The 13,417-nt window shown below is 35.8% G+C and overlaps 1 protein-coding gene across 1 annotated transcript in view; it reads right to left on the bottom strand.

Annotated features, from left to right (window-relative positions):
• Positions 1-2,910: 2,910 nt before the first annotated feature.
• The window catches only part of LOC144474669 (trace amine-associated receptor 8c), a 60,944-nt gene continuing 50,437 nt past the window's right edge, over positions 2,911-13,417 (bottom strand). Inside the window, exons 7-10 of the mRNA XM_078189792.1 lie at positions 9,025-9,279; positions 7,184-7,283; positions 6,787-6,912; positions 2,911-4,633 (exon numbers count right to left, since the gene is read on the bottom strand). Of these exons, the coding sequence (XP_078045918.1) occupies positions 6,788-6,912; positions 7,184-7,283; positions 9,025-9,279 (480 nt within the window). The 3' untranslated portion in view covers positions 2,911-4,633; position 6,787. The remainder of the gene's footprint in view (positions 4,634-6,786; positions 6,913-7,183; positions 7,284-9,024; positions 9,280-13,417) is intronic.

Here is a 13,417-nt window from a genome sequence, read left to right on the forward strand (position 1 = left end):
GAAATAAATATTTTGAAAATTGATAATTGATAGAGATGATCTTAAGAATATTTTGGACTTCTGATATTTGCCTTTTTGAACCAAATAATGTTATTCTTCAACGTGTTTCCTAATAATTAATTTATCGCATAGTTAATTGAATACAAGTATTCAAGAAAATGTTGAAAATGTTTTAGGTAATTAATGATTATCAGTGACACGTTCGATCAGGTATCAATAATTGTAATCTGCGTTCGAGCGGAAATTACAGCTACGCAATTTTACAACTACGTGTTGACGGTTAATTAAAGCGGTTATATATAGGGTGACCCGCAATTCATGACACAAATGGGATCAGGATAATTCTCTGGTATGAAATAAAATGAAAATCGAGAGCAAGACAATTGCGTGGGAGGCTTTATTATGAAAAATGCAATTACATTATTCTTTAACCACACGATTTTAATTATTATTTAAAATCAAACTAGTAAAGACAAGAAAATCAATGTCTGTCGTTCTTGTGGAAAAATCTGTGTAGTTTACTTCAATAACGTGTTCGTCACTTCGTTGTTAATTTCTAAACATATTACGTAATAATTGGTTTTATCCAAAATCTGCACATTTTCCGATATTTGTTTAAACAGCAGGAAATATAGCATTTTGAGCTGTAGAAGGACAAGGAGGACGTAACTTTTTTGTTTTTAAATGTCGATTTCAATGCGGAAGTACATAGTTCTATTTAGCGAATTGTAAATGGTGAATATTTCGATGATTTAATATTACTGATAGTACTAATACTCTTTCAATAGTTCTTTTTTTAAGGAAAGTTTTGATTGCCACTCCAGAATCGGGAAGAATTCATTTCACGAATTCGAATAATGTCTAAAAACGTGACCACACGTCACAAGTTGTTTCGTGCGAGGCACAAAAAGCAGCACATTCCCACTTGTACTTACAATGAGCCCCTCTTGTATGACATTAATACGATACTATGTACATCACACGATTTATCGTGTATGAATTTATTCTAGAACATTCTGCTCAATGTTTTGAATATAAATATTATTCTTGATAGATATAGATTGACATAGAGCTGTTATATCGGAGACACTTGCCTTACATCTTTAATCGCTATCGTAGATCCTCCGTTGTAACCAAAATAGGATAATCAACATTACAGACGTCGTGTCAGACTTATTTTATACGATACTGTTACATAGTAAAAAATAACAGTACAGACGAAATCATGCGTGTCAATTGTGATTATGCTGAAAGGCATTACATTTAGAAATGAATCTTTGTAAACGTTTTATTCTCTGATCGAATATAAATGCTTAATTATTATACATACTAAACGTAATTAATTGTAGTTGCTATAATACTATGAATATTTTGGAAATTATAATACACACCAAATGTTTATGGACATACCGACAAAAAACAAAATAGGAAAACTCATCAGTTAGAATTACTATTAACACTTACTCGGGTATCGCAATAATACTGATCCTTGCAATATATTATACATACGATTTTTCTCTCGCAAATCAATGGGAAACAACATTATGTGTAAAAATGGAACGTTCTAAAGAGAATGGCAGCAATTTCCATATTTCCTTTACGACATCATTGTAAGTCTGTCAAATAAGTTTACGTATTTGAGCGTCGGGTATTACTCTCTAATGTACAGGGTGATCCTTTTAACTCGTAATCCCCGCACGTGACTACAAAAGCGGCAACAACACATACAAGAATACCTGCTACCTACGTTCAGGGTTACCGACCGCTGTACATGTGTAAAATCCGGAACCAGGTCTGCCGATGAACGTTCACCTAATCACAATATCGTATCCTTTTACGCGCCGTGTTAATAGTTTCTGGAAACACGCACTTATACCTTTTCGAAATAATCGTCGCTTATTACTCTTCGTTTTGTACTCCTGTAAATGATCCGTAAACAGTTTAGAGAATTTTCCAACAGAAACTACCTCTAGTGATGGGATTAGGCAAAAATCGTTCATCCGTTCGGATAAAACATAACTCACGTTTCAATAAATTGCCTTTATTTCTAATATAAAAAGACAACGTGTATTTTAAAATCTATTACCCTTTAATAAATCCTATGAAATGTTTCCAAGTTGATATTTGATTATTCGTCGTAGTTCGGCTTACCTACTTTGATTCTATTATCACTTGCGTCGCGATTATTATTTCTCTGTTTCGAACTAATGGATTTGTAACCCAAAATTTATATGGAAGCCCCATTAAATTTATGAGCAATAATGTGTTTTATCTAATACCGATTTATTTATGATGTGCTTAATTACAATTTGAATAGTATTATTTATCTAAGAGATATTATTATAATTTTATTGACCTATTTTCATTCAATTTCAGATTTAATTATTATTAATCTTGTCTTCTTACCGTGGCTTCGTACATGCATTAAAAATTGTAACAGGAACGGGTCTATTGTGTATTAACAATTTCACCTCAAAAGATTATGTTTTTAAAAGTTTAAGTATGTTTTCTTTTCAACGAAATATATGATAGTTACTATTGGAAAACCCTGTAAATGGAATATACAACACAGGAAAAATTTCAAGTCGTTGTATCAAAATCGTCCTTGCTGTCTCGTTTTTTTTTCTATTTTGTAGGTTATGATTTAAATCATTGTAAGCAGTGTACAGCATCCAGTTTGTCTCATTTAAGTTTGCACTTATTTGATTTCCTCCGAGATCAATGAACATCTACGAATGAAACAAGCAAACTTTTTGATCTTTTTTCCATGATACTTAAATATGCTATTCACGATAGCTCCAACGTAATTGAAATGAATAATTAATCACCAACTAACTGATACCATTATATCTTCATTGCGAAAATTGTTCGATGAAATACGAATTTATGCGACTAATATTATTTTCGGAACCATTTTCGTCACTTGACATGCAGTGCCACTCATAATTATTCAAATGACACGAAGTCCATAGTTTCACTTTTATTAAAATAGCAATTACAGAGACCAAGAAACTGCTAACATATTTTCAAGATAATAATGACGAAGATATACGTAAATGGCATTATTATTTTATTAAAGTAATTTGATGATATCTAATAGCAATTAATATTTTGATGATAACCAAAGTTATTATTAATGTAATAAAATATTAAATGTGAAAGTTGTTCGAATATTTGTGAACAAATGAGAAACGATGTTTCCGCTCATCAATTATGTTCGTAAAATGCAGCGATGATTTATATCCTTCGCGGCGACAGTCTATTAATCAAGTTTTTTTCACTAGCGGTTGACCACCCGGAGTCCACGGATTGGCTAACAATTAGAGAAAACCGAACCAGCGCCAGCGATCTATCCGTATTCAAATTAGCCGGTCGTTAGCATACATCCACTTGATACGCGAGCAATTGGCGAACTATTAATTCTGGTTGAACAGGCTAATACTGTAACCTAACCCCCCTTCCAAAAGTACCGAGAAGGACAATTATTCGTGTTAACAGCATTGTCGTAGAAACCGGCGACGTCGAATCGTTATTCCGTGAAAATATTGTCTTCGTTCGTGATTATCAAACAAACAAATTCCGTAAACGCAAATAACTGTTCTCCGTGGTCTTGCATTAAACTAGCTAAATTACGAACGGAAATCGGTGAAATTCAAGAAACGAACAATTACATATAAAATAATCGAAACACAGATCACGAACTATACAAAACTAATGACACATATTATAATAGTATCGTATATGATTTTGAAGCGACAGTGTTCGATAATTTGTCCCAATTCCAGAAATCAAAATTACTTCGAGAACAGTATAAATCGATACGATAGTAACGAAATTAAAGCGAGACCTTAAACGTTATCTTTACTTACGATTTGTGCGATTACTATGAACGTGTATCCGTGAGAAATAATAAATATGTGCGTTTCATCGATCCGTCCTTTAGGCTAACGTCGTTTAAAGCTATCGCTAATATCCAGTAATCTACAAAAATGTACCTAGTTTCTCGTTACCTTCACGTAATGCAAAAGGGTCGACTCTAAAAGAACTCCACGTTTAACTACGGTTTATTTATTCATTTTTGGTATTTAGTGCCGAAGGCAGTTATTCCGACTCCGATTCAAATAACGAGAGAACCGCCGTTCCCCCGCCCCCTCCCCCGAACCGGAGAAAATACGTTTCATCGTGTTTGATTTAACGATGGATATCCTACAATATAAAATTGTAATCACTTTTATAGGTAGTGGTAAGGGTTACCGATAAACTCGCTTCGATTAGGCAAAGCTTTTTCGACAGTGCCCAACTCCCCCTTATATTTAATACGATGTAAGTACCTGAGATTATATATATTAATTATGTTCGAGGTCTAGAATCAGATCGGGCATACTCTTGAAATGCGTACACTCTGAGCGAAGTCGATGATCGCGTTGAATTTGTGCCGTTTCTTCAATTTCCACCGTGACGACGCGCGGCCGGTACACGCGCAGCAAGGAAGATGAATTGTTTCGAAAATTTTCGGATGACCGTTGTACTTGGTTAACATCACGTACCATAGGGTGCCATTCTGCCGCCACGCTGTACTAACTAACTTGAGTCGGGGATCTTAAATCCTCTGTTTGCGTGGCAGCATTCCGACCTGCAAAAAGAAAGTTCGATTAAACGGGCCACGATTAACAAATCATATCTGACTTTGTTCTTCAATAATTTCGATTTTGTGACTGTAATGTCGTGTAAATTGTTATATCAGGCAAGTTCGGTATAGAAGATAGCGGTGTTTGTAGAAAACATTTTCTGATAAAATATAGCTGGGAATTCTTGGGTTCGTAAGAATAAAATAATAATATTCTAATACGTTAGAGTTGGAACATACAATACATTCTCATAAAGAGTTATAGCCTATATAGCAACGTATGCAATATTAGCGATGTCTCGGTACCAGTAATTTGTCAATTCAACTTTACCTGTAACTAGTTTATAAATGGTACACGAATACCACACTGCACACTATAGCATTCGCCATTATCCGTGGTTTCACGAAATAGCGGTAGGGTCTGGAACGTATTACCCGCGGATGCGACACTACCGTACTTACTACTACCCGCTACGAACTTGCAAATTGCCATTGTTGCACGTCGTGACGTCCTAGTTCTCTAATACTTGCAGTATACAAAGGTCACAAAGTATTCGCTAATGTAAAGGATGCCCCAGAACTGGGACAACGTAATTATTTTCAATGAACATTTGTACAACTAATAAAATTGTTTTTATTTCATATAAATCTAACACAATTGTGTTCATCGTAATCTTTCATTAAGTTCCTTAAGTATGAAAATTTAATCCGCGTCCAACTAAAATGAAAGGATTGAAACAAAAGAAATAATCGAAGAATCAGAATTTCAAAAGAATTATTCGTTCATTGATAAACTTGTTAATCGATAGTAAATAAATCAATAAATGAACTTAAGTACTGTTTAATTGAACTCTCCCCGAGTTAGGGCTATTTACTAAAATTACTAACCGTTAGTGCTTCGAAGCTGATCGAAGATAGATAAAAAATCTAGCGAAACTTCCTATTCTTTGTTAACAAATAATAAAACAGGAAATTAGCAAATTAACGTGTGCGCTATCTGTGGCAAAGTGGTTCGTTGATACTTCCAGGTAGTATAATAACTAAAACCGGATTGTTGGATGGAACATGAACAAACAGACGTTGAATTGAACTTTGTCCGCTCGAATGCGTTCGTTTGTGCTTATCCGTACTCGTTACCGTTCATTCGCGTTCGTTCATGCTCGCACGTTTTGTCTCTGCTCGTTCGTTAACTATGGACCCTGCTTTGGTCTCCATAGTAATCTCTCGCTGGCGGACTGCGCAGACACTGTATAGTTAGTTTAGCTATTATATGTGAAACGCGAGGCGTACCTATCCGGTGTCGAAAATATAGAAAGTGAACTTCAAGAATTACAATTGGCTAAAATCTCTTTCTATGAAGCGGTCATTTGACCGCTCATGGTAGGAGTAGGTATACATGAAATGTCTGTAGGTTTAGTGTTAAAATAAAAAAAGATATTGAGTATAATCGATTTCATTTTTACGATCGCGGGTGAACGAATGATTCGATAACCTGGCAACATTTAATCTCTTGTTCTGAGGGAGGTCGCGTGACCGGAAGAGCGGCAGCTAGATCAAATCGTATGGCACGTGTCCTCGTCGGAACCAGAAACGGGAAACCGCGAGGACCGGCGAAAGCCGAGGCGATCTACGCGCGCCATAGATGTAGTTGCAAAAGTTTTACTATTAATGTTAGAGAGTTAGAGAAACTGGCGGGCAATAGTCACTCCGACCGGGTAGAAAGCTCGGCTTGTACATTCATAGACAATTATGGTCGCGTTCCTAATTTTCCTGAAGACGAGAAGTCAACTTAAAGTTCATGCCTCGCTTTTCCATTACAAACAGCCCGAGGCACTCCTCTCGCTCGAGTAGATCGCATTTCAGGATCCTATTACGAATTAAATGTTCCGGCGTGTTTAACTGTTTTAGTTAATTACCAACGGAACGATTGTTACTAAGACACCTACCAAACCGGCCTGTAAATTATACAACTCCTGAACAATTTTCAGTATTGCTCTAATAGCTCGTCAGATATGATCTGGCTCGTCAGTAGCCAAAAATGATACGCATATTTCGCTATAGAAAAAGATTAGTATGTGCAGAGTACAAAAAAGAATTTTCATAAAAAATTATGAAAAATTTCACAAAAAGTAACCTAATAGATGAATTGGTGAAAATACCTCACGTGGGCGTAGGGTCGCTATGTGCTATGTGTCCAGTTTCCCATGGGAGCGGTAGCGTATTAGTTAATGATGAAGAGGAACACCGAGCCATTGAACACCGATCCATCGAACAGCGTTCTAAACCTGGAAAAAGTGATGCGCAAAACTAACATACACGTAGTTTGAGATAAACTACTCTTCGACGTATTTGTACAGAGAAGATTTGTTTATGGAAAAGGATCCGCAGTTTTGTTATCGGTTATGGAGATTTAAAGCGCGGGCGTTTCAATCAACCGCGTATGTATTTACGTAATGCGACTGGACGGTGGTTTATTTTTGTTGTGCAGTAATGATGCGCAACAAAATTTTATTTTCTATTTATTTTACCGTCGCTTTCACCAGTTTATATGCGTACCTGATAAATCAACACCGGCCATACTGCAAACATCAAGACCGCCGGTACTGGTCGCACAACAGTGTTGTTTCGATCCCAGTGGCTTTGGTCTACACAATATCTGTACAGACGTAACATAAAAGAACTGTTCAATCATTTATTATCCTTTCTAGTTAACAAGGATGTGCAAAAAGAAAATAATATTGAATTCCTTTTAAAAAAATCCACAAATACACCCTCGAAACCGTGACCACCTGACTTTGAAATAATCCGTTACCAAAAGATAAAATTTTGTTCTACCTGTACTTCGCGATTCTTCGTCGTACATTTCCATATAAATGTCCAGGAAAATTTCGATGAAAATTCACGATCCGGTAATTATAAAATGTAAATGAATCAAAAATTGTGAATTTCATTTTCACTTTGTGTGTCATAAATTGTGGATTAAGATTCTACTCGGTTACGGGATAATTCGATTTTTAGTTACATGTTTGAATTTTAAAGAATTCAATTTCGCCAACGAATCGAGAAAAAGTTTCACTTTGCCGAAAAAAGTTTGGAACCTGTTAATTGCGAGCGAACTTGTTCGGAGCTTGGATGAAACCAGTCGAACGTTTATTTCGCGCAGGGGGGGGGGGGCGGCAGACTAATCGGTTTTCGATGAAGTATTCTAATAAATAATGATTCCCAGCCCGCAGGCACATCACCGGCAAGTGAGTGGAAACGTGTACGTTCCTGGGGTAGAGTAGAATTTACTGGGGCCCGACAAGCTTTTCGGAATTCATGGGCTGTAAAGTCGAAGCACGGAAGATATATGATCGTTACTGCGAGGGTCAACGTAACGTATCGTGACATGCTGAATCAGTGAATAGCAAGAAAATGGGCGCGGAGCGCAAAGGAAAAGAAGCTCGTTAAATTGTAAAATGTATTAGCTCCGTGTCGTTTCGCAGGAACCGTACACGTTCGAATAAACCGCGGTATGCGGGCGTTCTTTTCTTTTTTTATCGCTTTATCGTTGCATATATTTTTTTTATTTCGAACGGAGACGCTGCGGTACAGCGCGGCAATATTTTCTAGAATTGCTAACGAGCATCATTTGTTATTATCTCCGACAGAGAGCTCGCGTCGGTGGCACACGGTTGAAAAGTTGAGGATTCGAGGACCAAAAATCTGCGGCTTATAAATGAAGTGAAAAAACTATTGCATTTAATAGCGTAGTTTCCAATGACTAAAGATAATATTTGCTTGCGGACTATAGATTCTCCATTACCTTATATTTTTCATTAAATACGTTTATATGCGAAATATACCTGTTGTTAAATAATTATTGTTAAATGATAATATTGTAACTGCATATTTAGATATGAATGATTCAATTTAATATGAAGCAATTTGAACAGCTCGTGGAAATTGTTTATAAAGGAAACCAGGTCTTGTTCATATTTGATTTATTTTATGTCAAGGTTTGACTTATTTAAGTAGAAAGCAAAATGAAAATCTCGTTGCATTATATCTATATTATTGAAAAATATACGATATCATTATCCAATGGAATTTTTAACTTCTGATAACCAATAGACGATTCTGTGATTCGTAAAATTATGATATTTGTAACCCTTGCCAAATCAAAGCGTAAGAATAGTTATTTTCTTGACAGTGTAATTCGTTTTCCGTTTCTATGAATTTCAGAAACAAATACAAATTCTATGACTCCATTTCAAGATTAAAGATCCCACTTCTATTACAGGTCTTCGTCAAGTTAATTTTTTGTTTAATTAAAAGATGAATGAAAATTTGATGCGACGTCTCCAAGTTGGAGCATAGGAAAATCAATAGTTTCGCAGGCAGCTGTCTATACTTACCTTAGTGTAAAGAATCTCTCTAGAAATTCGGCGAAAATGATTGTTGAACAGCCAGTAGAGAAATGGATTCCAAAAGCTGTTGGACAGAGCGAGCCATGTGGCGAGAAAGTCGAGGAACGGCGGTGGTTTGCTTCCGGTGCACGCTGCGACAACTTCCTGAATCGTCCATGGTGTGACCATAACAATGAATCCTAAACTCATCGCGGCCATTGTCCTTGATGCAGAAGTTGACAATCGCCTTTCGTGATCTACAAGCTGAAACGTGTATACGATACACGTGTATATTTTGATCAAATTAGCGTTAAAGAATATTTATTTTATTTTCATTTTATTCTGCGCGAATTATATATAGTATTAAAAAAATTATATGATAATATTGGAGCTTACAGTGAAACTGCCACCGCGTCATTATACGTTCGGTAACAAAGTCTCGTTAAGCAATGCAAATTGGTTTCATTAGTTGACAAAAAAATTCATTTAACTTGAGAAAGTTGCCCCCCGCGAACTTATTTCCTAATAACTTGCGTTGGTTAATGGCTCGGAACATCGCAGTTCATTAGCATCGAATATAGCGATCGAATGAATGATATCACGCGAGTTTTCGCTCCGCTGATTATATTACTTTTACGAAGCGCAAACACATCTCCTTGCTAAGGTGAATCAAAGATTTCAAGTTGAAATTATATGAAATAGATTTATTAGTTGCGATCGATTTTTATGATCACTTTACGATTCGTTAATAAAAGTGATTATGGTAATCATAATAATCAGCCATTCTCATTAATCTGTAATATTAATCACAGATTTTCTGAGAACTATTCGGTATCATTCTGATTACTATATTTGTACCGTATAATTATGTTTCAATGAAAATATTCGATTCTTTGTTACGAATAGCTCGCGTGAATAATATTGAATCGAAGCCAGTAGAATCGTTCATACGTGATCAATTTGAAAAATACTTCGCAAAATCGTTGTACAATATTGTGAAAAAATATGCGACTGGGTTTTCATAGAATACTTTAAATTAAAAAATTCAAACATCTGATTCCCTATTAATTGCTGCAGCTTAATTCGATTTCCGCAATATTTTATTATCTCATAAATAAGAGATTACAAATAAGAGATTACCGAATTAAAAGGCTGTTAGAGAATGTAATAGTTTGAACCTGTGCTAAAATTTCCCGGACGAGATACTGGTCCCTGGATCGGTAGGCGAAATTAATTAGGAATAGTAATTACGGGAAGTGTATTATGCCGGTACACGTGATCTTAACACGTCCGTCCAGTTGAAATTAGTCAACACATGAAGAGGTGTTTAACAGTTCTGTACATGCAGTAAGTTGCCTTTTACATTTACAAGATAAGACACGAAGGTGATCCGCTTTTTAGAAGAGCTTAACATAGTCCCGAAAGTCACGAAGCGCTAAGCTCATCAACCCTAAAGCTTTGTATCTGACGACAGCGAAAGGATTACGGATCAGCTTACTTGGATGAATCCCTTCTCTTCCATTTCCTCCTGGAATTATATATTTCCTTCTCCTATCTGCCACAATTTTTCTTTGGTCTGCCCATTTCAAGACTTTATTTACGCCGCAAAGTTTCATCCTAAATAACCCTTTGCGCTCGAGTGGCGACTCTGAGGCGCCACTAAAATTCTTCTATCACGTTCCAAAATAATTTCTAATACTAACAAAGTTTAGATTTTAAAAAACTGTTAACTGTAAAACTGTTGCTATGAATCACAAGAATCAATTTCATACGTATAACATAAATACTTAGTCACGTAAAATGGAAATACTACAAGCTAGAAAAATTATTTTAGATTTAAAGTTAAAATCGTCGCGCATCGAGTGGCCCAGACATTTCCTACTCCTTTTAGAAATTCGAACGTCTTGCGAATACTTGAGGACCTCGATGACGATTTCGAGGATCTTAGGGTCGTCAATTTTTATACAGCTCCACCTTCTTCGTCGTTTTAGCATCATCGTTTTTCTCGATCGATAGCGTAAGACTGGATGCCATCTTAAAACATTTCCTTACACCACCATACTCATATTTTCCAAACGTGCAGAAGCTGAGAATTATGCCAAAAAACGTATTCATAATTATTCGTCATAGTAATTAATCATAAAAGAGTGATTAACTCTTTTTTAAAACTATGGAGTGTCTAATTAGCAAGAATAAACATTTATGATTTAAGCGTACCTAAGAATTAAAAAGAAACAAATAAATAAATTGTTCCCTTCTATAAAAATTTATCCCTGAAGAGGTTACTATTTTTAAGGTATTATCCATACCATGTTACGAGTGTGTTTCGCAATATATGAAGCGGACTGCATTGTATCGGATAGCAGAAATATTTTGAACATCGCTTACTTAAAGTTATTAAAAGCACGTGAATAGCGGAAGACGATATTACTTTTTATTATGATCAAAACTTGGATTATATAACCAAATGTTTGTAAAATTGATTAAAAATGTTTTGTTTCTTTTAAAAGCTATCGACTGATGTATCGAAATTATTAAGAAAATTATTATTTATTAATTATTATTATTAAATTAATATATTACAGACGCTGTCTGTACAAATGTTATGGTCTATATAAAAACAACGTAATTTGTTAATATTTTGCATATATTTTTCCGTGATAATTATAATTATACCACCTTTGGTTAAAATTCTCTCTGATTGGTAAGGAAACTAGCAAAATTGATAAATCAAATTCTAAACGATCGTGAACCTATCCAAATATATTTCTGTCCAAAAAGATCAGCCGATCTGATTAACATGTTTCGCACTCGCTATGACCAGTAGATTTTAATGTGAGAAAATAATGCCTGCTCGAATTCGCTGTTACTAAATCGCAGCGAATAAAATTCCTCCGCCGTACGAAACTACCAAACGAACCCGAATGAAATCGTGAATGTACCTGGATGAAATTTCATCAGGTGCACCGCTCTGCCCATGAGAATGTCTCGAAAGTGCAGTGAAAAGAACACGGGGTTTTGGGTGTTCGATGCTTGCCGGAAAGTCGAGGGGAAACTCGATAGCTTCCTTTCAACCGTTCTTACGTCATCCTAAGAGAACGAATAGACGACATAGATATTCGATTCGGCGAGGGACAAATTGCTGATGGAAATGACGGGGACGACGTCTGAAGGTACGACCCAAGCAGTACTGTTGGAGACGATCGAGCAATAATGCGCCTCATTTCGAGCCGTTTACGAGGAACACGCTACGACAACTCCATCCCTTGCAAATGAGAATTACGTGTCTCGGCTGAATCCGAGAGATTGTTTGTCATGAGGTTTCGCGGGCGCTAACACTCTATAAATTGTTCAACGCAAACGACCTAATGAACTGCTATAGTAACCAACACCGACGGAGGTGTCGCAACACAAGGAGAAGCATAAACACGTTCGCTTTATTGTCAATCGTTATAGCCAAGTTATAAAGACTTGTTGATATAATTTTCTTACATTATATACACATTGTGTGCAGAACCTTTGTACGATTTAAAAAAGCCTTTTACATTTTTTTATCTGTTTTCGAAAAGATCAACTTTAAAGTTTGGCTAACTTTGCAAAGGATTTAGTTGTTATCTGTTCTTTTACTGCAGCTGGCTCTGTCCGAGACAGTGTTCGTGTTCGTTATTATTGCGAATTCCGGCCCACCCCGTATAAATAAGGCTACATACGCAAATATCAACCCTTTGCACTATTACAACGAATCAGACTCGTCGAATGTCTTCTTGACAATTCTGAGACTGTTGGAGTACAAAAGAAAGAGCATAATTGTTCGGACTATAAAAGATAAATCAAATATATACTTTAACCAAAATCTAAGCCATTAAACTAGATGTACGTTACCCTGTGCGATATGTCGTGTTTTCGATTACAGTTCTATAGTAACGTTCCCAGGAGAAACTTTGAGAATGAATTGTCGTAATTACACGATTTGCCTAACCTGAATTAATCATTCCCAGTTCTCGTAAATCCGTTAAATAAAGGGGAACTGTAAGCGCGAACACGTAGTATACATTGTGTACTTTGCGGTGGAACTGCGATAGTAAATCTTAAGTTACATAAATGAAACTTCCGCGTGCCTTTAAAGTTGATAACGTCGACGGACTAGATAGGATCCTTCAGGTATGAATTGTCTTTTGATTTAAAAACAGCGGCAAGTAATAATTTCGTAAAAAACAAATTTTATACATTTATAAAACGGTATACAAAATTATTACATAAAACAATTTGGTATTCTTTACTTAAAAAATATAGTGTAGTGTTGCGTAAAGCTATGAATATTTTAAACGCGCGCAGGTTTTTTAATGTGCTTTCAGTTTTCTTGAAAACTACGGACCAGAGGTGAAATTTAAACATACACGCA

The sequence above is a fragment of the Augochlora pura genome, chromosome 2 (assembly GCF_028453695.1).
Source record: "Augochlora pura isolate Apur16 chromosome 2, APUR_v2.2.1, whole genome shotgun sequence".
NCBI classification, from domain to species: domain Eukaryota; kingdom Metazoa; phylum Arthropoda; class Insecta; order Hymenoptera; family Halictidae; genus Augochlora; species Augochlora pura.